This window comes from Geotrypetes seraphini, chromosome 6 (genome assembly GCF_902459505.1).
Source record: "Geotrypetes seraphini chromosome 6, aGeoSer1.1, whole genome shotgun sequence".
Classification (NCBI taxonomy): Eukaryota; Metazoa; Chordata; class Amphibia; order Gymnophiona; family Dermophiidae; genus Geotrypetes; species Geotrypetes seraphini.
In genome coordinates this window covers 220,421,617-220,446,044 of record NC_047089.1, presented here as the reverse complement: position 1 = coordinate 220,446,044, position 24,428 = coordinate 220,421,617, and the positions used below count along the sequence as shown (strand labels likewise).

The 24,428-nt window shown below is 46.3% G+C and overlaps 1 protein-coding gene across 8 annotated transcripts in view; it reads right to left on the bottom strand.

Moving 5' to 3' along the window:
• The window catches only part of PIWIL2 (piwi like RNA-mediated gene silencing 2), a 318,267-nt gene that overhangs the window by 175,250 nt on the left and 118,589 nt on the right, over window positions 1–24,428 (bottom strand). For 7 of the 8 annotated variants that reach the window (XM_033950153.1, XM_033950154.1, XM_033950157.1 and 4 more), the window contains one exon: window positions 9,721–9,801. The exons of the other annotated variant lie outside the window; for it this stretch is intronic. In XM_033950153.1, the coding sequence (XP_033806044.1) occupies window positions 9,721–9,801 (81 nt within the window). The remainder of the gene's footprint in view (window positions 1–9,720; window positions 9,802–24,428) is intronic. 8 annotated transcript variants of the gene reach the window in all.

Here is a 24,428-nt window from a genome sequence, read left to right as displayed (position 1 = left end):
TCAGTACCCAAGCACTGAGAGGCACCTACCTATGTGAAGTAGAGGCACCTGTAATAACAGGCTAAACAAAGTGTTCTGCTGAAAGTAATGAAACAGTACCATTAACCGCCAACACAGGCTCCAAAGGAGCAAAGTACAATTTTCCAAGAAAATGAACATAGAAATAAATTCTTCTCAGACCTCAAGGGCTGAGAGACCTCCAAACAACAACTTGGAGAAGCATAAACAGACAAACTGTAAACTGGTGCAGAAAAGCTGGGGCAGGGAGTCTATAATTGCTCACCTATCCACTGGAAAAGAGCTTACCAGAGTAAGTACATAATCTCTTTTTCCAGTGCAATAGGTGAAGCATTCTAGACAATAGGGACAACAAAAGCAATCCCCCCCAAACAGCTAGGGTGGGCTTGCTGCGCCAGTCCCTAGGACCGAGGACCTGAAGGCTGAGTCCTGCCTTGCAGCAACACTACTCTAAAACTTGGAAACTTAGGAAGAAAAAAAAACACATTGCTGCCCCACAAATCTCCTCAAGAGGGACAGATCTAGCTTCGAACCATGAAGAAGTCACACTCCTGGTAGAAAGCGCCTTGATGGAAACAGGGGACTGTTTCCAAGAAAGAATGTAGGCTGATAAAATGGCCATACACATCCATCTGGATATCTGGGCCCTAGAAATGGGAGCACCCCGCTTAATCAAATGAGTCAGCACAAACAGATAGTCAGAGAGGTGAAACTCGTGAGTGACCTCCCATCCACACAGGAAACCCCTTTGTACGTCCAGAGGCTACAACAGGCAGTTGTGAGTTGAGGAACCTGGCGGCAGAAAAGCAGGCAAACATAATGCCCGAGCAACATGAAAAGCCGAAACAATGGCCTAGAGCAGTGTATCGCAAACTGTGTGCAGTGGCTCACCAGTGTGCCTTCTGAAATTTCTGGTGTGCCACGACACAGTGGCGAGGAGGAGAGTTGTCCATGCTGGCTGCCTGCAGGACGTGCCTCTCACGGTGAGAGGCATGTCCTGTAGAAAGTCAGCCGGCGTGGATGACTCTCCTCCTGGCCGGCATCTCTCCTCTTCTCCCTGCACCTCCTGGATCCCTGTAATGGCAGGGTTGCAACAAGATTGGCTTCCACACATGCACGGACTGTAACCAGACAGACATTATGCCTGACCTGGTTCCAGCTAGAGTTCCTGCTAGGACCCAAATGAAATCCCGGGGTGGAATCAGGAAGGGGCATAGGGTTCCGGAGAGAGATAATTCATCCTGTGACCACCAGAGGGAGCCTGAATTGTGCGAGGATGAATTGGGTGATTCATCCCCGAGCTACCACCGGGGGAGCCCAAGAGGTCCCAGCTACTCTGCTGACTCAACTAGAGTAGGGCGTTGCCCCAAAGTATTTAAACCTGTAGTTGAGAACAGGCAAGGAGGTCAGCTAGGGAGGAGGTTTAAATCTTTTCTCCCTAGGGAGTCCCCGGGGCCAAGCAGGAGCAACCATCCTATTCCCATGGAGCTGGTAGAGGCTGGACAAGCTGAGGAGCTGCTATTTCCAGTAGAACAGCCCATGGAGTGTGAGGAAAGTCTGTCTGAGTACGCTCCTGATTTTCCTGAAGCCATGCAAGTGGACTGGGCCTCCACCTGCAAACAGTGAGTTGGATTTTGCACTTGACTGTTTGGGACTATTTTTGTTTTGCAAGCTAGGAGTGTGCATTATTTGGGAGAGGTTTTGCTATCATCCTGGGCGGGAATTTTGAAAGCCTGTATTGAGGCTTTTCTTTTGCAAAACCTGACACTCTCCTATCCTGGCAGTGAGCTGAACTGGCCAGAGGCTTTAATGGAACTTTTGGACACTAGAGCTATTGAACAAATGCCATGAACTGTGTTTGTGCTTTTCTTTGAAACTGCCTGCTTGGGTACAGGCAGTACTAGCTCTAGGGAGAGCTAAATCCTCACCTGCAGCGAGGACTGAGGTAAGGCTGGGAACAAGCCAAGAACTTTATTTTGGTACTGTTTTTCACTTGTTTCTTTTGATATTTTGGGTTTTTGATGCTGTGGGAGAATTCTGACAAGTTTAAAAGTTATAATGATGAACTACTTACTTTCAAGAAAGGAATGAGTAAAGTGAATTATTCTCTTATGAACTACGCTGGTGTGTGATTTTTGGTTCCTGTTGAGAGTCCGGTCCTGCAGGGTGGCTCCATTTTGGGCCACACGTCAGTGTGCTATTTTAGTAACCACTGGGAGTGCTATTGAGCCCTGTCCTGGGCTACAGTGGGCTACAGGACTTTGACACGATTCCGGGTGCCTTCCGATCAGGGCACTGCATTTAGTGTGCCGCCTGCCAGAAAAGTTTGCAGGACACTGGCCCCAGAGCATCAAAGCCAACAAAGGCCAAAAGGAGCTTAGATAAAGCTAGACAGCACCAGGCTAAGGTCCGAAGCAGGGATAGGATGGACAACCAGCCATCTGCAATCTGTAAGAATTGAACATCAGGACATCAGGATGGACAACCAGCCATCTGCAATCTGTAAGAATTGAACATCAGGATGAGATGCCAAAGAGAACCAACTGTTCCTGGATCTAAGTTATTAATAATAATAATAACAGTTTATATACCGCAGGACCATGAAGTTCTATGCGGTTTACAAAGATTAAAAGATGGTACAAATTGATTGAACTTAATAGAGGTGAAAGAAAGTGGTTAATAGGTCAAGAGAACCGTTATTGAAGAGAAAGAGTTGTATGAGTCAGCTGTCTAGATACTTCAGGAACAGATATGTTTTTAGGCGCTTCCTGAATTCCTCATAAGTAGTGGGCGAAAGCAATTGTTCTAGATCTTTACCCCATAATGCTGCCTGATGTGAGAGAAGGTGTTGATGGTGTTTTTTGAGTTTACTTCCTCTAACTGGGGAGAAACGAAGTTCGAATGCAAGATTCTCTTATGCCCGGGACCCGCAGTAGAGAATGACACAGTGACTGTTACCCAAGGGCAACCCACCGGAATGGGAAGTATAAAAAACTGGTTGCTGCGGATAGGGGACAAGGCCATTCACTGCCCCATGGAGCGGTGAATGGCCTTGTCCCCGCAGTAAAGTATCTACCATGTTGCTTCCCTTTCCACCCCTCCCAGTCTGCAGCTGTCCTTGCCATCACAACACTCGCTCCCTTCCCGCCGCCGGCAAAGAAAACATCTGTTCATCTCTTTCCTTCATCTAGCCATCTCCTCACCTGCGGGGGTGCTCTTCAACAATTTTCTCTTTCGGAGTTGTAGGGACATGGTCATTATTCTCACAAGTCCCGCGCGACTGCCCCAAAGCCTCTCCTCTGATGCACTTTCTGCTTCCGCCTGGGTGGCTTGCATCAGAGGAGAGGCTCTGGGGCAGTCGCACGGGACTTGTGAGAATGGTGACTATGTCCCGACACCTCCAAAAGAGACAACTGTTGAGAGCGCCCGCGAAGGTGAGGGAAAGGGAGGGAGATGGCTAGACGAAAGGAAGAGATGAATGGATGGTTTTTTTGTTTTGTTTTTTTGCCTGCAGCGGGAAGGGAGCGAGTGTCGCAATTAAGAGGCGGGGTGCAGACTGGGAGGAATGGGAAAGGAAGTCCGACAAGTGGTGCTGATGTGAAGTGGAGAGAGAGGGAGAAGCAGACGCTGGATGGAAATGGGAAGGGGAGAGAAAGGGGAACAGACACTGGTTGGAAGGGGAGAATGAGAGAGAGGGGAGCAGACACTGGATGGAAGTGGGGAGGGGAGATAAGAGGGGAGCAGATGCTGGATGGAAATGAGGAGGGGAAAGAGAGGGGAACAGATACTGGTTGGAAGGAGAGGGGAGAAGACGCTGAATAGAAGTGGGGTGGGGAGAGAGAGGGAAGCAGACGCTGGTTGGATGGGGTGAGTGAGAGAGGGGAGCAGACGAAGAAGGAAAGTGGGGAGGAGAGAGGGGAACAGACGAAGAAGGAAAGTGGGTAGGAGAGAGGGCAGCAGATGCAGAAGGGAAGTGGAGAGGAGAGAGGAGAGCAGACGCAGAAGGCTAGTAGAAAGGAGAGGGAGGAGCCGACGGTGGATGAAAATGGGGAGGGGAGAGAGAGGGGAACGCTGGTCTGCTGTAATGCACATCCAGGAAGGCAGAAACTCCAAGAGCCGGCCCCCTATCCGCAAAGGAGCATTCGGCATCCTGGCATCATGATGCCTTTCTTGCAGAACATAAGAATTGCTGCTGCTGCTGGGTCAGACCAGTGGTGTGCAGGATGGGCGACAGAAGGTTGGGAATGCCTGTAGCCCACATGTTGACCTCGGAAGCTCAGGGAATATCTATGCAATGTGGAATGTGCATACTCTCTGGAGACCCGAAAATCAGAATGCCCAGAATCCCTGGAGGGTCTGGGTCTACTATCAGGCAGGGACTTTGGGCGACGGTCTAATACAGAATCCATAAGGATATCCAGGCCTTTGCCAAACAATAACTGTCCCTTAAAAGACAGCCTTGCTAAAGTTGTCTTAGAAATGGAATCACCAACCCATTGTCTGACCCAGAGCAGTCGGCGGGCCGAAACAGAGTATGCTGACACACTTGCCAGCACTTTCAAAAGGCCATAAAAGGCATCCACTATGTAATCCATCCCAGACATCAGCAGTTGAGAACATAAGAATTGCCGCTGCTGGGTCAGACCAATGGTCCATCGTGCCCAGCAGTCCGCTCACGCGGCTGCCCTTTGGTCAAAGACCAGTGCTCTAACTGAAACTAGATTTACCTACGTACGTTCTGGTTCGGCAGGAAACTGTCTAACTTTATCTTGAATCCCTGGAAGGTATTTTCCCCTATATCAGCATCCGGAGGAGCGTTCCAGTTTTCCACCACTCTCTGGGTGAAGAAGAACTTCCTTACGTTTGTACGGAATCTATCCCTTTTTAGCTTTTGAGAGTGCCCTCTCGTTCTCTCTACCTTGGAGAGGGTGAACAACCTGTCTCTATCTACTAAGTCTATTCCCTTCATTATCTTAAATGTTTCGATCATGTCCACTCTCAGTCTCCTCTTTTCAAGGGAGAAGAGGCCCAGTTTCTCTAATCTCTCACTGTACGGCAACTCCTCAAGCCCCTTAACCATTTTAGTCGCACTTCTCTGGATCCTTTCGAGCAATACCATGTCCTTCTTCATGTACGGTGACCAGTGCTGGACACAGTATTCCAGGTGGGGGCGTACCATGGCCCAGTACAGCGGCATGATAACTTTCACCGATCTACTATGATCCCCTTCTTAATTATTCCTAGCATTCTGTTTGCTCTTTTTGCAGCAGCCGCGCATTGCGCATACAGCTTCATTGACTTGTCGACACGTACTCCCAAGTCTGTTTCCTGGGGGGGTCACTCCAAGTACTGCACCAGACATCCTGTATTCGTGTATAAGATTTTTGTTACCGGCATGCATCACCTTACACTTATCCACGTTGAACCTCATTTGCCCTGTCACTGCCCATTTCTCGAGTATGTTTATGTCGCGTTGCAGGTCTTTGCAATCCTTCTGCGTCTTCATTACTCTGAATAACTTTGTATCATCTGCAAATTTAATCACTTCGCTCGTCGTACCAATTTCCAGGTCATTTATAAATATGTTGAAGAGCACAGGTCCAAGCACTGAACCCTGCAGCACTCCACTCGTGACACTTTTCCAGTCCGAGTATTGTCCATTTACCCCACTCTCTGTTTCCTATCTGCCAACCAGTTTTTAATCCATATGTGCATTTCACTCTCGATTCCATGGCTCGCAATTTTTTGAAGCAGTCGTTCATGCGGGACCTTGTTGAACACCTTCTGAAAATTCAGAGATACGATGTCAACCCTTGTCTATCTGCCTGTTTACTCCCTTGAAGAAGTGCAGCAAGTTCGTCAAGCAAGATCTTCCCTTGCTGAAGCTGTGCTGGCTGGTCCTCATCAGATTGTGTCCGTCAAAGTGATCAATGATGCGGAGGAGGCTCAACCACATCAATCTATAGCATGTGCAGCCAAGACAGGCGTGTGCGACAAAAGACGTTGCCACAGCAGCTTTGATGCCCAAATTGGCTTTTTCAAAAAACCTTTTGAGGGCAACATCCACACAGCGGTCCTGTATATTTTTCAACACAACTCCCACATCACTGGGAAGAGAAGTGCACTTAGTCACTTGTGCCACCAAGGAATCCACCTCAGGCTGCCCCAAAAGCTGCTGACATTACTGCACCCATGGATACAAGCAGGACATAGCTCTAGCACTCTTCAAAGTACCTTCTGGAGAGTCAAACTGCTCAGAGACCATAAAACTCATATCTGGATGCCAGAGAAAAGGCGCACAGTGCGAGTGCCCACTACAAAGCCAGGGAGAAGTGGATGTAGCCGGCTGAGTCACTAAGTTCAATTCTTGACAAGATTCAGCAGGAAGTTAAGGCAGAGCCGCAAACTTAATTAAGTGCAGGACAGTAGGATCATCACCAGGAGCCAGATCCCCCAAAAGATCCACGGATCCAGCACATAAGCCCAGACCAAAAACATCCTGAGGAAAGGAGACTGCTCAGTAGAAGAACACGCTTTTTTTTTTTAAGTTTGACTACAAAACCTCATGATTTTAGAGAAGGTATCCAGCTCCTGGGGTATAGTCACCCTTAGATGACTTAAATTTGCATGTCTTAGGCTGTGGAGGGTGCGCAGCCAGGATGACCGAAGAACCAGCCTTGTCAAGCCCCGAAAGTAATGGAGGCCGCTCCGCCGGGCTGGCTGAGCATCTGATCATCTGCTTCTGTGGGGGGAAAGCTAAGCCAGTCGCCACAGCTCCCCCTAGTTGTGCCACATAGCGCAAGAATGCTCTAAAAGTGCTAAATTTGCACAATCCTGGCATGGATTCACAAGAGGAGACCCTAAGGACTCCATTCCAGCAGTTTTCCTAGGCAAAAATTAAAGTTTTGAAGAAGCAGGGAGAAGAAGAAATACAAAATAAAAAAATCCAAAATGGCCGTCGGCACCAAATTTGCGCCAAAAAAGTGATATTTTTCACATTTCCCAAAGTCCAAAAATGGCAATTTTAGGACTTTCAGGACGGGGAACACAGGGGAACATGCAGAAACTCAGAAACCCCCACTTTTTAAACTTTCCCTGACGTCTCTCGCAAGCTGTCAGCTCCTTATACTCACTGTGACCTGATACATCTGCTCACAGCTCTTTCTCAGTAGCTGTAGAAGAATTCACTGCCACAATGCTGGGAATGCTATCACAAAACTGATCTTTGGGCTGCCGGTCAGACTCCACTGTTTGATTATGCCTCCACCCCAGTGGACCACCGTATGCACAGCAAGATGGGCAGAGGCGCAAAAATGCAGCCAGCACACTGCAGAACCCCCTAAACGTGCCAAACAGTCTGCGCTCGACCCCTGCTTAACAGAAGGTGAGGCTACTTCAGGGTTGGCCCTGAACTCCAAGGAAAACTATGCAGACTGGCTAACAGGTACCCAAAAAGGGATCGGCCTGTCAGCTACAGACCGAAGTCTGTGAATTCTCCAGCAGGCAGAGCTCCAAGATTGCTTCAAATGCAAAATTACCCAAAAAGAGAACAACATTACATAGAATTTAAAACAATAAAATGGGGAGAGCAGAACACACAGAGCTGCAGACATGCTTGCAGAAGAAAAGACTGTAGAGGGCGCTAAACCGATCAGTGAAGTACTACAGAGGCTGAGTGAAAAATCCGGAGTGCATTCCTTCTGCGAAGCATGCGAGTACACTTCTCCCTCCGTATTCGCTGTGAAAGGGGATTAACAGAATGTGAATAACTTTTTCATATATTATTTGCTGTTTTCTATTTAAAAACATCGTGAATATGGTGAAACCGTAAATAATATAGTGGGAGACCTGGCCTGTTCCTGAAGGAGAGGCAAAACACGGTGAAGAAAGTGTTGGGAATCAGCTACGTCGGGTAGAAGGTTTGTGGGCAGGCTAGCAGCGGCAGACCGGAGAGGGGGTGTTTGAAGTGGTGGTAGGCAGCAGCAGTGGGGGCTGGTCCGGGGGGGGGGGGGGGACAGGCTTCAGCTTTGACGCTGGAGGGAGGCAGACATGCTGGCTTTAGCGCAACAGGGAGATAAGGAGGTAGGCTGGCTAGCTTCTGGGGAGGGGTGGAACAAAGGCTGGAAGGCAGTGAGGGGGACATAGGAAGGAGCACTGGGGGCACTAAGGACATGGGAAGGAGGCACTTGGGGCACTAAGGACATAGGAAGGAGCACTGGGGGCACTAAAGACATGGGAAGAAGGCACTGGGGGCACTAAGGACATAAGAAGGGGCACTAGGGACATAGGAAGGAGGCACCAGGGGCACTAAGGACATAGAAAGGAAGGCGGGAGAGAATAGAAAGGGACAATTGTTGGGCCTGAGTGCAGAACGAAATGAAAGGATGCACAGTCAGAAGGAAATGCAATCAGAGATTCATGAAATCACCAGACAGCAAAGGTAGGAAAAATTATTTTAATTTCAATTTAATTTAGTGATCAAAATGTGTCTGTTTTGAGAATTTATATCTGCTGTCTATATTTTGCACTATGGCCCCCTTTTTACTAAACCGCAATAGTGGTTTTTAGCGCAAGGAACCTATGAGCATCGAGAGCAGCGCAGGGCATTCAGCGCAGCTCCCTGCGTTAAAAACCGCTATTGCGGTTTAGTAAAAAGGGAGGGAGTATATTTGTCTATTTTTGTATAGTTGTTACTGAGGTGACATTGCATAAAGTCATCTGCTTTGACCTCATTGAATAAAAATGATAATTAACTTTTTCTCTGCGTACAGTGTGCTTTGTGTTTTTTTTAATTTTATTGTTGGTAGATCATTTTGACTTGGCCATGAAAGTAAGGGGGAGGGAGGGGAGCTGCTGAAAGACATCTAGTAATCCTTGCAGGCTTGACTGTGCAGGGAATTATTTTTGTAAAATCATGTTTTGTTATGACTGGCATTATTTAGACTTTAATTTCTATGAATGAATACAATGAAAATTATATAAAAATTGCTTGCTTGTTTTTATGTGCGTGCGCTGAAGGGAAGTGGAGAGAGAGTGGACTGAGGACGCTGAAGGGAAATAGGTAAGAGAGAGTGGGGAGAAGACGTTGATTTATAAATTGACAATTGTACAGAATATTGTTTCTTTTTATACTTTAATATAATAGGGTCAATATAAAATGATTCGAGGCTTGTGTGGATGGGATCAGATGGTTTGCGGGGACGGGACGGGGATGGAGACAAATTTTTTTCCCCATGTCATTCTCTAGGCTCTGCCACGAATCAATTTAGACTACGTGCGGGCAAGCGGGGTGTCAGTCGGGTTGACGTAGCCGTCGTAGCGCAAGCAGGCACGGGTATGGCTCTCAAAAGAAATCTTAATCATCGTACTGCTGATCTTTGGCTTTTTGACTAATGAGTTTGCCTACCACTGGTCTAGAATGTCTCACCTATTGTACTGGAATAGCCGTGGTTGACTCAGGTGTCACTAAGCGTCGGTAAATTAGGCCCAGTAAAACCTGGCTTAATATACAGACACATACCTCTAGGACACTTAGTGCTGCCTAAGCACCACTAGGTGTGATTCTATAAATGAGGACTGGTGGTTGACAACCATGCTGAATGGTGCCTACAATGTAGATGCCGTTTATATAATCTGGTCCTTAGTGCTTATGAAATATTAAAGAAAAAGAATCCAAAGTTCATTGTCATGTAACACACCCACCTGTGCTGCTGCAGCACTGTGGCACTCGTAGGGTCGAAGAAGTTTCTCCCCACCAGTTTCATGTCTAAAATTCTCATTACCCTAAAAGAGAGGTTCGGATGGGCAATAAAAGTAAGAACACAGAATAAGTAGATTACCTGTACATGTTTACTAAGCTGCAACACACTTCAGGAAACTAATCGTCCATATCAAACTTAAATGCACTCAGGACACTAATATTTGTAGCTCTCAGCTATAAAATAATCCCTACCCCTCAAAAAAAAAAAAATAAAATTCAAAGGAAGTAATTTTATTAAGAATACCTAGTTAAAGAACTTTTTAAGGTGTCTATGTTAAGGCTATTTTATAAAGACAAATAAGCACCTGCTTGTCTTTATAAAATACTAGTACATGTTTGAGTGGCAGGCCATGGAAATTTGCCACAGTTGCAAAATATCACATGCAGTTTCTAGATTTGCTTTAATGTAAGAAAGAGAAATTAATCATAAGTGAGCCTCAAAATCCCAGGTACAGATTTAAACAACGTCTGATATTCTAAGAGCCCCATTTCATATCACTGGCTCTTATATAAAGTCAGGAAAAATAGAACAGAAAAAAATTCAGCAACTCAACTGAGAAAAAGCTGTTCTTCAAAAACCCAAACTTCACTAAACCCAAAATCAGGCTCAGTCTAACAAACAGCAAATTCAAAAAAGCAATGTTACTTACTGTAACAGTTGTTATCCAGGGACAGCAGGCAGCTATTCTCACTAGTGGGTGATGTCATCCGACAGAGCCCTGATACGGACATCTTGCAAGCATGTCTTGCTTGAAGAAACTCAGAAGTTTCGAGATGCCCGCACCGCGCATGCGCCAGTGCCTTCCCGCCCGATGGTCCGGGCGTGTCTCCTCAGTTCAGGTAGCTAGCAGAGAAGCCAACCCAGGGGAGGTGGGTGGGACGTGAGAATAGCTGCCTGCTATCCCTGGATAACAACTGTTACGGTAAGTAACATTGCTTTATCCCAGGACAAGCAGGCAGGTATTCTCACTAGTGGGTGACCTCCAAGCTAACCTCAATGGGATGGTGGGAGAGTTGGCAACTTAGGAGAATAAATTTTGTAACACTGTTTGGCCAAACTGTCCATCCCTTCTGGAGAAAGTATCCAGACAATAATGAGAGGTGAATGTATGAACCGAGGACCAAGTGGCAGCCTTACAAATCTCCTCAATTGGTGTCGATCTGAGGAAGGCTACAGAGGCTGCCATTGCTCTGACCCTATGGGCTGTGACCTTACAGGGAAGGGGTAATCCAGCCTGGGCATAGCAGAAAGAGATACAAGCTGCCATCCAGTTGGAGATGGTGCGCTTCGATACAGGTCGTCCCAACTTATTTGGATCAAAGGAGACGAAAAGTTGAGGAGCAGCTCTGTGTGGTTTGGTGCGATCCAAGTAGAAAGCCAAAGCACGTTTACAGTCCAGAGTGTGTAGAGCTGATTCTCCAGGATGAGAATGAGGCTTTGGAAAAAACACTGGAAGCACAATGGATTGGTTGAGATGAAATTCAGAGACCACTTTAGGAAGGAATTTCGGATGAGTGCGGAGGACCACCTTGTCATGATGGAATACTGTGAAAGGTGGGTCCGCCACCAAGGCCTGAAGCTCACTGACCCTGCGAGCAGATGTGAGGGCCACCAGAAAAACCACTTTCCAAGTGAGAAACTTTAGTGGAGCCTTGCTTAGAGGCTCAAAAGGAGGTTTCATAAGCTGAGAAAGGACAACATTTAGATCCCAAACCACTGGAGGCGGTTTGAGAGGAGGATTGACATGAAAAAGTCCTTTCATAAATCTGGAAACCACAGGATGAGCAGAGAGAGGTTTCCCTTGTAGAGGCTGATGGAAAGCCGCAATAGCACTCAGGTGGACTCGTATAGATGTTGACTTGAGACCAGACTGAGACAAATGTAGAAGATAGTCCAATACAGAGGATAGGGAGGCTCGCTGAGGCTCCTTAGAATTGGAAATACACCATGAAGAAAATCTAGTCCATTTTTGGGAGTAGCATTGACGAGTAGCCGGCTTCCTGGAAGCCTCCAAGACATCCCTCACCGCTTGGGAAAACTGGTGAGGAGTTACGTTGAGAGGAACCAAGCTGTCAGGTGGAGAGACTGCAGGTTGGGATGAAGCAGAGACCCCTGATGCTGAGTAAGCAGTGAAGGAAACACTGGAAGTAGGTACAGTTCCCTGCTGCTGAGTTGAAGTAGAAGGGAGAAACAAGGTTGCCTGGGCCACCGAGGAGCGATCAGAATCATGGTGGCATGGTCTGACTTCAGCTTGACCAGAGTCTTCTGAATGAGAGGAAATGGCGGAAACGCATACAGAAAGCGATTCCCCCAATCCAGCAGAAAAGCATCCGCCTCGAGGCGATGAGGATCGTAGATCCTGGAGCAAAACTGAGGCAGCTTGAAATTGTGGGGAGCCGCAAAGAGGTCTATCTGAGGCGTTCCCCACTGAGCAAAGATCTGATGAAGGGGCTTGGAATGGAGTGTCCATTCGTGAGGCTGGAGAAGACGACTCAGATTGTCTGCCAAGACATTGTCCTTCCCCTGAATGTAGACAGCCTTGAGGAAGGCGTTGTGGCGAACCGCCCAATCCCAGACTGTGAGAGCTTCCTGGCAGAGGGAGGCCGAGCCCGTGCCCCCCTGCTTGTTGACATAGTACATGGCGACTTGATTGTCTGTGCGAATGAGGACCACCATGTCGTGAAGCAGATGTTGAAAAGCTTGAAGAGCATTGAAGATGGCTCTGAGCTCCAGAAGATTGATTTGATGGAGTCGGTCCGCACTGGTCCAGAATCCCTGAGTGCGAAGCCCATCCAGATGAGCCCCCCAGGCATAGGTCGAGGAATCGGTTGTGAGGACCTTTTGGTGGGGAGGAGAGTGAAACAGCAAACCTCTGGATAGATTCGAAGAGGTCATCCACCAAAGTAGAGACTGCCGAAGAGCAGGAGTGACTGTGATGTGTCGAGTCCACGGATTCGACACCTGAGTCCACTGAGATGCCAGGGTCCACTGAGGAATTCTGAGGTGGAGTCTGGCAAACGGCGTCACATGAACTGTAGAGGCCATGTGGCCCAGGAGGACCATCATGTGTCTCGCTGAGATGGTTTGGCGAGAAGACACAGACTGGCAGAGATGAAGAAGAGCAGCCAGGCGCTGAGGAGGAAGGAATGCTCTGAGGCGTATGGTATCCAGGACAGCCCCGATAAAGGGGAGCGACTGGGTCGGCTGTAGATGAGACTTGGGAAAGTTGATCTCGAATCCCAAGCTCTGCAGGAACCGAATCGTTGACAGGGTCGCCGAGATGACCCCTGAGGCCGAGGGAGCCTTGATCAGCCAGTCGTCGAGGTAGGGAAATACCTGAAGACCTTGGTTCCGGAGTGCCGCGGCCACCACCACCAGACACTTTGTGAAGACTCTGGGGGACGAAGAAAGGCCGAATGGAAGCACTCGATACTGCAGATGTAGATGTCCCACCCGAAATCTGAGGAATTTGCGAGAGGCCGGATGAATGGGAATATGAGTATAGGCCTCCTTGAGATCCAGAGAGCATAACCAGTCGTTCTGCTCGAGGAGGGGGTAGAGAGAAGCAAGTGTCAACATGCGAAACCTCTCTTTGACCAAGAATTTGTTGAGGACCCTGAGGTCCAAAATGGGTCGCAGGTCGCCCGTCTTCTTCGGAACAAGGAAGTACCAGGAATAAAATCCCTGGTTCAATTGGTCCGTCAGGACCGGCTCTATGGCACGAAGCCGAAGCAAAGCCTGAGCTTCCTGAAGAAGAAGGGCGGTCTGAGTCAAGTTGGAAGGATACTCTCTTGGAGGGTGGTCCGGAGGGACCCGATGGAAATGAAGAGAGTATCCTTCCCTGACGATAGTAAGGACCCAGAGGTCGGATGTTATGGCCTCCCAGCGATGATAAAAATGATGGAGGCGCCCTCCGATGGGAAAAACAGGGAGAGGCAGAACGAGGTTGATTATGCCCTCGACGAAACAGTCAAAAAGGCTGAGTGGCCTTAGGGACAGCAGGCGACTGAGACTTCGGCTGACCCTTCTGAGGAGGCTGTCGCTTCGCTGGTTGCCTCGCAGGTGGAGCTTGTCTCGGTTGATAACGCCGCTGATAAATCAACGGTGGACGAGAGGGTCGAGACTGTTGAGGCTTAGGCTTCGGCCGAAGAATAGACTGGAAGGACTTTTCATGATCAGACAATTTCTTCGTGACAGTCTCGATGGATTCGTCAAAAAGATCCGCCCCAGCGCATGGAACGTTAGCCAGGCGGTCCTGAAGATTCGGGTCCATGTCAATGGTCCGCAACCAGGCCAGTCGGCGCATCGCCACCGAGCAGGCTGCTGCTCAGGCCGAGAGCTCGAATGCATCATAGGCAGATTGCATCAACTGAAGACGAAAATGGGTCAGCGAAGCCACCACTTCCTCAAACTCAAATCGAGCCTGGGTCTCGATGTATGGTGTGAATTTCCAAAGCACAGGCAGAAAGAATTCCAAGTAGGCTGCAAAGTGGAAATTGTAATTCAGGACTCGAGAAGTCATCATCGAATTCTGATAGATGCGTCGACCAAACTTATCCATGGTTCTGCCCTCGCGGCCCGGAGGCACTTAAGCATAGACCTGGCCAGGATGAGACCGCTTGAGCGAGGATTCGACCAGGAGGGACTGGTGAGAAAGCTGAGGACCCTCGAAGCCCTTATGATGCACCGTGCGGTACCGAGCATCCAATTTCCCAGGAACCGCAGGGATATAGTAGGGAGACTCGAAACACCTCATGAAAGTCTGGTCGAGGAGCTTGTGCAGAGGAAGGCGCAAGGACTCGGCCGCAGGACGAGGCAAGTGCATGGTATCGAGGTACTCCTTGGAGTATCGAGACCCAGCATCGAGGGTAATGTCCATGTCATCCGCCATCTGTCTGAGGAATGAGGAGAAAGACAGTTGGTCCGCCGTCGCCGGTTTACGAGAAGGACTGGAAGAAAACGAGGCTTCGGACTCCACAGAGGCTTGTGAGCAACAAGGCGAGTAGAAAACCTCGGGGTCCTCGAGCTCTGGATCCGGAGGCGGAGACCCAGCCGAAGCAGCATACCCCATCCGAGGCAACTTCTTCTGAGGTGAGACGGTCGAGTGTCGAGAGGAACGCCTCGAAGAGTGTCTGGATCGATGTCCCTCTCGATGCCTTGAAGGGGACCGAGCCCGTCTGTGAGAAACCTGGTCAGACGCCTCCAAGGAGCAGATCGGACTCGATGCCGTTGATCGCAGAGGCGGAAGAGTCGAAGCCTCCCCCGACGAAGCCCAAGCTTGATATGGGGTTCGGAAGAACTCATCCTGCTTCCTGCTATGCCCAGGACTGGGAGGCCTCGAAGGTGGACGCCACACTGTGTCATGGGGCGGAGTAATAGGCTCCAAGGGAGGTAAGTTGCTAAGCGAAGCTTTCCTCGAGGGAATGGGCTCCAAAAGAAGGCATATCACTAAGAGAGGCCTTCCTCGAGGGAACCGGTTCCAAAGGAGGCATAGCACTAACCGAGGACCTCCTCGAGGACCCGGACACCGCACGCCGCTCCTCCTCGCCGAGCAACGAGGTCGTGCGGCGCGGCGGAGGAGGAGGGGGCGGTCCGCCCCTCGGAACCGGAACCGGGAGGTCACCCTGGATCGAGGCAATCAGCCGGGGTCCCATGGTTTGCATGAGTTCCACAAACTGAGCCTCCAGAAGGGACTTCAACGAAGCCGATATGGAGGGATCCGCACCAAAAGGGGGCCCTTCCGCACGGTCTCCGCGCTCTTTTGGTGCCGCATGCTTCTGCTTGGCAGGCTTCGGCACTTTAAGCACCACCGGTGGAACTGTAGGGGTCGATACCTGCTCCGAGGAGACGGAGGAAGGCACCGGCGCCGAAGTCGAGGCCGAAACTGGCGTAAACGATGCCGGTTTCAGGAGGCCCGAAGCAGCCGGGGAGGCAGCAGGCTTCGCCGATGGGGTCGAAGCACCAGTCGATTTCGAAGCTGAAGGATCCAATGAAGCTTCCATCTTGAACATGGACTCCCACAGCAGACAGCGGCACTTAAACGCCCTCGCCGTCAAAGTGGAGCAAGGCCGGCACGATTTCGGGAAGTGATCCGGTCCCAGACACTGTAAGCAGCGTCGATGAGGGTCCATGAGCGAAATCGCGCGCTGGCACTTGCTACACTTTTTAAAACCGGTAATCGGCCGGGACATAGGCCGGAAAAGTTCCGCCGCAAGGTCGAAGGCGCGGGGCCTCAGCCACGCGGCCGACCCAGTGTCGGAAGAAAAAATTTTTTTTATTTTTTTTTTTTAAGAGAAAACAAAGAAAGAAACAAATGCACAGGAGAGCCAAAAGAACTCAACCCGCGGCAAAACAGAAGGCAAAAAACGAGATTTAATGGGCGCGAAATTGAAGATAGACTTCTCAGCTCCGCGGAAGAAAAAGAACTGAGGAGACACGCCCGGACCATCGGGCGGGAAGGCACTGGCGCATGCGCAGTGCGGGCATCTCGAAACTTCAGAGTTTCTTCAAGCAAGACATGCTTGCAAGATGTCCGTATCGGGGCTCTGTCGGATGACATCACCCTCTAGTGAGAATACCTGCCTGCTTGTCCTGGGATAAATAGTTTTTCACAATCCGTTTTCAAAAATCCTCCTTACAACAAGAGGATTACAAAAATTGTTTGACCTGATGTGAGACTTTGGAGGGGATATTTGGATTGTTTGTCGGGACTCAAGTACAAGATAAGTGTGTAGGAGGAGTTTTTCTGATTTTGAGAATGAACTGGGAAAAACTATTTTTTGAATGGAAGATTAGGTTTATACTTTTGATAATTTTTTTTGTTAGTCCCTGGAGGATTCCATATGTTAGGTGTTTGATTGCATATGTTAGGTGTTTAATTCCAACTCGCAGTTCGGGTATTGCAGAAATCCACAACATTTCTGAGCACGTGCTCCACCCCCCTCAGCCTGAGAGCTGGTAAACAAATTCAGTTAAGTCCCAAAGCCAAGCAACATACCTGAACAAATCCTTGACAAGGGGGTACAAGGAAGAATCCCCATCAACAGAATTCATTCATGAACTGATTTGCTTTGCAAAATATTAACAAGTGATAAAAGGCACAAAGGCAACTCAGACAAATATTAAGGAAAAATGTAGTACTAACCTGCAATTGTGCAGCAAACACCCCAAGAAAAGCCTTCAGTAATGTACCTACTCACAGAAACTCCTCACAGGATCTGGCAACTGGCTGCAAAATCTTCAAGCCTGTAATGAGAGTAACCGAGGCAGAAAGGATCAGGCTACTCCAAACAACTGAGGCCTAAATTCTTAAAAACCGTGTTAAAAAAACGATAGGCTGCTATTGCAGCCGTTCTGGTAGTGAATTTAAAAAAGTGAGTCATTCTCCAAAAAACACTCGTGTAAATGAGGTTGGTGGAGAGTAACGAAGACTCACTAATATGGCCATTGCTGGTGATAGCGATGGCCACATGCACAGAAAAAATGCAACCCCCCTCCCCCAAAAAAATATCAAAAAGAAAAACACAACACTGGGAGAAATGTTAAATTTCTCCCGCTGCCAACCAACACACACAACCCTGCAGCGGGAGAGACGCCCACTCTCTCCCACTGCATCACAACACCCCTCCCTGCAGCAGGAGAGAGGCCTATTCTCTCCTGTTGCCACACAATCCCCCTCTGCACCCTGAGAAATGCCCACTCTATCCTGCTGCCAAGCGAACTCCTCCCCCCCATCAGCAGCGGGACAGATGCCCATTCGCTCCCACTACATCACAACACACAGACCTCCTGCTTTCACAACACACAGACCCACTGCATCACAACACACAGACCTTTAATTAGATGGATGACAGGAGGGATGCCTAATCCCTCTGGCCAGCTGGCCCGCCTTTTCCAAAATATGCCTTCCTCTCCCTGGTGCATACTAGGAAACACCAAGAAGGGGCCTGGGGCTCTGACTGGCCCAGGTTAGTGTAAGGGAAGGCATCTAAGGCTCTGATTAGCCCATACACCCCTTAGAAGGGGCCTTAGGTGTCCATGCCAATCAGAGCTTTAAACGCCTTCCTAGTGCATCCAGGGAAAGGCCCGAGGCTCTGATTGGCCTAGGTTGTATAAGGCCCCTCTTATGGGAGGGGTCTTAAACGACCTGGGCCAATTAGACACCTCCCTGGTGCATCCCAGGATGCACTGCGGAGGGGGAGGCCCATTTTGGAAGAAATGGGCCAGCTGGCCAGAGGGAGTAGGCATCCCTTCTATCAGCCATCTAATTAAAGGTACGGGGGAGAGGGATTAGGTAGGGGGGCGTTGTGATGTAGCGGGAGAGATTGAGCATTTCTCCCACTGCAGGGGAAATGTTGTATTGCAGCAGGAGAGAGTGGGCATCTCCCGCTGCAATGGGAATGTTGTATGGCAGCAGTGGGAGAGAGTGGGCATCTCTCCCACTGCAATGAGGGTTTCGCTTGGCAGTGGGAGAGAGAGGGCATTTCTCCCATTGCAATGGGGGGGGGAGTTGCTTGGCAGTGGGAGAGATGCCGTTAAAGTTTTGAGAATCTGGGCTTGAATGAATATAGAGGGCGGGTCGTATGAAATCCTCAAGGGACTAACATAAAGAAGATTATCAAAGGTATAAACCAAATCTTCCATTCTGTTACATCCCTTCCAGATTCCATAAGCTAGTTGTCATACCAGAGCCATGTTAGCTAGGGAGGGACAGAAAAGTCTGCCCTCAGACATGAGGTCTCAAAAAACAGCATCAGAACGGGTAAAAGTATGAAGAGAGGACTAAATAGCCGCCCTGCAAAGTTCATCAGGATGAATTGCGTGAGATTCCACCCATGACGCAGCCACACTTCTCATCAAGAGTGCTTTAAGCGAAATTAATGGTTGCATGCTGCGAGCGATGTAAGTCGTTGAAATGGCCATTCAAATCATAAGAACATATGAACATAAGAATAGCCTTACTGGGTCAGACCAATGGTCCATCAAGGCCAGTAGCCCGTTCTCACGGTGGCCAATGCAGGTCACTAGTACCTGGCCAAAACCCAAGGAGTAGCAATATTCCATGCTACCGATACAGGGAAAGCAATGGCTTCCCCCATGTCTTTCTCAATAACAGACTATGGACTTTTCCTCCAGGAACTTGTCCAAGCCTTTCTAAAAAAAACAAAAAACAGCTACGCTATCTGCTCTTATCACATCCTCTGGCAACACATTCCAGAGCTTAACTATTCTCTGAATGAAAAAATATATCCTCCTATTGGTTTTAAAAGTATTTCCCTGTAATTTCATCGAGTGTCCCCCTAGTCTTTGTAAGTTTTGATGGAATGAAAAATCGATCCACTTGTACCCATTCTACTCCACTCAGGATATTCAATCATATCTCCCCTCAGCCGTCTCTTTTCCAAGCTGAAGAGCCCTGTTTTAGTCTTTCCTCATACAAGAGGAGTTCCATCCCCTTTACCATCTCGGCCGCTCTTCTTTGAACCTTTTCTAGTTCCACTATATCTTTCTTGAGATAAGGAAACCAGGATTTAACGCAATATTTCATATGAGGTTGCACCATGCAGCGATACAGGGGCATTATAACATTCTTAATCTTGTTAACTATCCCTTTTTTTTATAATTCCTAGCATTCTGTTTGCTTTTTTGGCCGCCGCCACACGTTGGGCAGAAGATTTCATCGTATTGTATACGATGATTCCCAGATCCTTTTCTTGGGCGCTAATCCCCAAGGTGGACCCTAGCATCCGGTAACTGTGATTCAGGTTATTCTTCCCAATGTGCATCACTTTGCATTTGTCCACATTAAATTTTATCTACCATTTGGACGCCCAGTCTTCCAATTTCCTAAGGTCCACCTGTAATTTATCAAAAGCTTTCTGAAAATCTAGATACACTATATCAACTGGCTCACCTTTATCCACATGTTTATTCACACCTTCAAAGAAGTCAAGCAAATTGCTGAGGCAAGATCTCCCTTGGCTGAACCCATGCTGACTCCGTCTCATTAAATCATATTTGTCTATGTGTTCCACAATTTTATTTTTTATAATTGTTTCTACCATTTTGCCTGGCACTGAAGTGAGGCTTACCGATCTGTAATTTTCCAGATCTCCCCTGGAGCCCTTTTTAAAAATCGGCGTAACATTGGCCACCCTCCGATCTTGGCCACCAGCCTAACATGGCGAGTCGCAGCAGTTAGAGCAAAAAGGAAATCAGACAGCCTGAACTCATTAGTCCTCTCTAAATAATGGAGCAAGACCCTCTTGCCATCAATATGCACAAGAACTGATCTTTGCACTCTAAAACTGTTGGATGAAAAGCAGGCAACCTAGCCTCCTGGTTGAAATGAAAGACCGAGACCACTGTTGGCAAGAAGGAAGGTACAGTATAGAGAAAAAACACCCGCATTCGTCATATGGAGAAAGGGTTCTCTGCATAAAGAGCATAAAGCTCCAAAATACACCGTGCTGAGACAATGGTGACCAGAAAAAACATTGATTGTTAGGTCCAGAAGAAATTCATCCTATAGTGGTTCTAAAGGGGCCTCACCAAGGCCCTGCAAAACGATGGTAAGATTCCACGAAGGGAAAGGAAGATGCAAGGGGTCTGCTCTAACTTGAGACAGCTGGTGAGCTGTGAGAAGTTTAAAAAAAAACAAAAAACAAACTAGAACAACCCCAAAGACACAAGAAATGGAAAATAAAGTGGTCCTGAGGCTGCCGTTTTTGTACGGCATTGTTGTGTGTGGGTTTTTGAGGCACTCAGTATGAGCTTCAAAAAAAGCAGAACAAGTGCATTTTATTTGGGCGCCAAGCAGTGGATATGGCTGGCGGGTGCACAAAATGTTTAGGCTGCCTCAAGGGGGGCCCAGCTTCTAGTGTTGGCATGTCAAGCTCCCCTTTGCACGCGCACAGCTCGTCGGCAGGAGGCACAGGTGACGATCGGGCTTCACCTATCACCCATGCCACAACGCACTCTAAATTGTAGTCAGCGCCGGTATATAGTGCAAGGCATACAATTGAGGCTGCTCTAAACACAGAAAACCTGGGGAGGTGGGGGAAATGGGGGGAGGGACTCAACCCTTTCGAATGTGGCACCCCTAAGGTCAGTAGGACCCCTAAAATATAATAATAATAATAATAACTTTATTTTTCTATACCGCCATAATCTTGCGACTTCTAGGCGATTCACAATGAAGATAAGCTGTACAATCAGCGAATTACAGAGTGTAGATAGAAATGAGAATATTCAGCGATCAGTGAATTAGAAGGTGCCAAATGGTTAGGAGAAAGATGTACATAGGTTATTGAAAAGAATTAACTTAATTTACATTTTACATTGAAAAAACATCAGGCACTAGCGGGAATCTGGGTACAATTGTGAGGAGGACATAATAACAGACTGATTATGGGGTTCCTATTGAGAGGAATGCAGGAAATTAGGTGAGGTGAGGTAGCTTTGATCATGTAGGGAAAAATCTGGCTAGGACATGAATTTCTTAAATAAGGCGGTTTTTAGTTCTTTCCCCCAAGCTCTATCCGGCAGCAAAAGGGACCAGAAAAATTCCCTAACCAAATCCAATAGGCCCAAAACAAACCTTAGCACAGACTACACAATCTTACTACTCAACTTGCTGGAGACTGAGAAAAGACTGACTGTAAAAAGGATTGCACAGCCCACTTGTACTGAAGCCAAAAGTTAATGTCTCTGTCTCCACCTGTTGGCAGAGGAGCGTAAACCCATCTATTTCTGTGCCAGTCTGGGGGACACTAAGAAGTGGATTTCTGCAATACCCAGACTACGGGTTGGGATTGAACACCTAACGTATGGAATCCAGAAGAGACGTGACAGAATTTGCTATTTATGTTAGACTGAGCTTGATTTGAGGTTTTAGTGAAGTCTGGGTTTTTGAAGAACAGCTTTTTCTCAGTTGAGTTTATATAAGAGCAAATGATATGAAATGGACCTCTTGTAGAGTATCAGATGTTGTTTAAGTCTGTACCTGGAGTTGAGATTTACATTTAATTTCAAAGCTTGGCTCTTTTTTTTTTTTTTTTTAATTCTTTATTCATTTTTCCATCTTACATCAAAGTACACAATAATATATCAGTTAAAACTTGAATACATCACTTGAATTTCCTTATAACAACATCATAAAATACATAAATTTATACCCCCACCCATACTACCTTCAAATATTTTAATCAAAAAATATTATATAAATATTATATTTTATGTATTGATTAAACCTTTAATAGAACTTTATACCACCACCCCGTCCCCCCTATGTATAAATGTACTTTCAGAGGAAAATGGTGTCTAATCATTGCATGGAATGGTTGTTTCTGGATTTCTCAAATGAAGCAAAATATCATTCCCGGATTGAATAAGGAATACCCTGTATCTCCTTTACTTGCTGAATAGCTTATAGCAAGGGTTCCCAAACAATATCAAAAAGCAAAGGAGATGGGAACAACCTTGTCTAACCCCCCTCTGCAAATTAAAGCGTTCTGAAAAATTATTATTAATATACAATTTTGCAACAGGGGAGCTATACAATGTTTGAATCATTTGAATAAATCTTGAACCTATTCCAAACCAATCCATAGCTTGATACATGAAGGTCCATTCCACCCGATCAAAGGCTTTCTCTGCATCCAAGGATACAGAAAAGGCCGGATCTTTCATGGCTTTTGTTAAATTTAACATATGAAAAGCCAATCTTGTGTTATTAGTTGAAAGTTTCTTAGCAACAAATCCAGTTTGGTGCATATCAGTAATAAAAGGGAGAACCCTGGCTAAGCGTAAAACCAATGTCTTAGCCAAAAGTCTATCTCATTAATCTACATTGATTAATGAGATAGGCCTGTAATTTGAAACCAATGTGGGATCTTTGTTTGGCTTTGGCAAAACTATAGTCAATGATTCTGCCATAGTATCTGCAATGCAACCTTTATTTAGTTGAGACTGATATAATTTCAATAAATGAGGTAATAGGGTAATTTGAAATGATTTATAAAATTCTACTGTGAAACCATCCCCACCTGGAGCGGATCCAACTCTAAGAGACTTCAACGCTGTTTCTAATTCTTTTAATGATATAGGCTCATCTAAACTTTTTTTTATATGCTCAGGAATTTTCAGCCCCTCAATTAGATTCAAAAAATCTAAACCATCTTTTTCTCTATTTTCATAAGGCTCAGAAGAATAAAGGTCTTTATAAAAATTTAGAAATTGACTTAAAATGTTTTTAATTTGAGTATGTGTCTTTCCTTTCTCATCCTTAATTGCAATAATTTTTGATCTTCTTTTTTTTTTTTGTTTTAAGATAATTTGCCAATAATCTTCCTGCCTTATTTGAATTTCCATAATACAAAGTTTGTTGGGAAAACAAATCATTCCTTACAAATTTTGATGAAATCTCATTATATTTACCTTTTGCTTTTAATAAAGCCTACAGGGTACTTTGCTCCCATTTATCAACTAATTTAGCTTCCAAATATTTAATTTCTTTCTCCAAATCAGAAAAGTTGTTTTCTAATATATGCCGAATACGAAATAATATTTCCTCTCATGGTAGCCTTAAATGCATCCCATATTATTTCTATGGTAATTTCTTCTGAAGTATTAATTTGAAAAAATTCAATCATTTTTAATTTAAATTCTTCAAGGAAATTTGAATCCGCAATCAATGTATTATCGAATCTCCAAACAGACCTGCAATACTTTTGCTTCTCAAACTTAAATTCAATCCAAACACTCCCATGATCAGACAAAACGATAGGGTCTATGGATGCTTTTGTCACTTGTACTATTTGATTTGAGACAAACATATAATCTATTCTTGAAAAGGATTTATGAACTTGTGAACAAAAAGAAAATTCCGGCTCATTAAAATAAAGTATCCGCCATATATCTTTCAAATCACAAGATTGTACCAAATTATCTAACCCTAAGGATTTCATAATTTTACTTGGTTTTTTATCCATTAATGGATCCATCACAGCATTTAAATCTCCAGCCACTACCAAATTAGAAGCAGCCTGTGGGAGTAATAATTGTTGTAACTTCTTAAAAAAATTCACTTTGATTCGTATTTGGGGCATACACATTAAACAATTCCAGGGTATTATTTCCCATGCTCATTTTCACATGTACCCACCTCCCCTAGGGATCAGAATCAATCAATTGAAAATTAGCTAAACATTTTTTATTTATTAGTATGGCAACCCCAGCTTTTTCCCAATTGCAGAGGCAAAAAAATACTGTTTAACTCAACCCCCTTCCAACTTTTTTGACTCTAGCATTGAAAGGTGTGTCTCCTGTATATAATATATATCAGCATTTTGTTGTTTCAAGAAGGCAAGCATTTTTTTCCTTTTTAATTTGATGGTTAAGGCCATTAATATTTAATGAGAAAATTTTAATCTCCATTATAAGTTCTTATTTCCAGGAATGTAAACAAACAAACAAAATATGTAAAATATTTAGACTTATTTAACTTAATATGAATAGATACCATTACCCATTTTTTTTAAATTTTGAGAGTAAAATTTTTCTTTCCCAAATCCTCCCTTCCCATTCTCCCACCCTCCCAACCCAAATCATTATTCCCCAACACACCTCCTCCCAACCCTCCCCCATTAA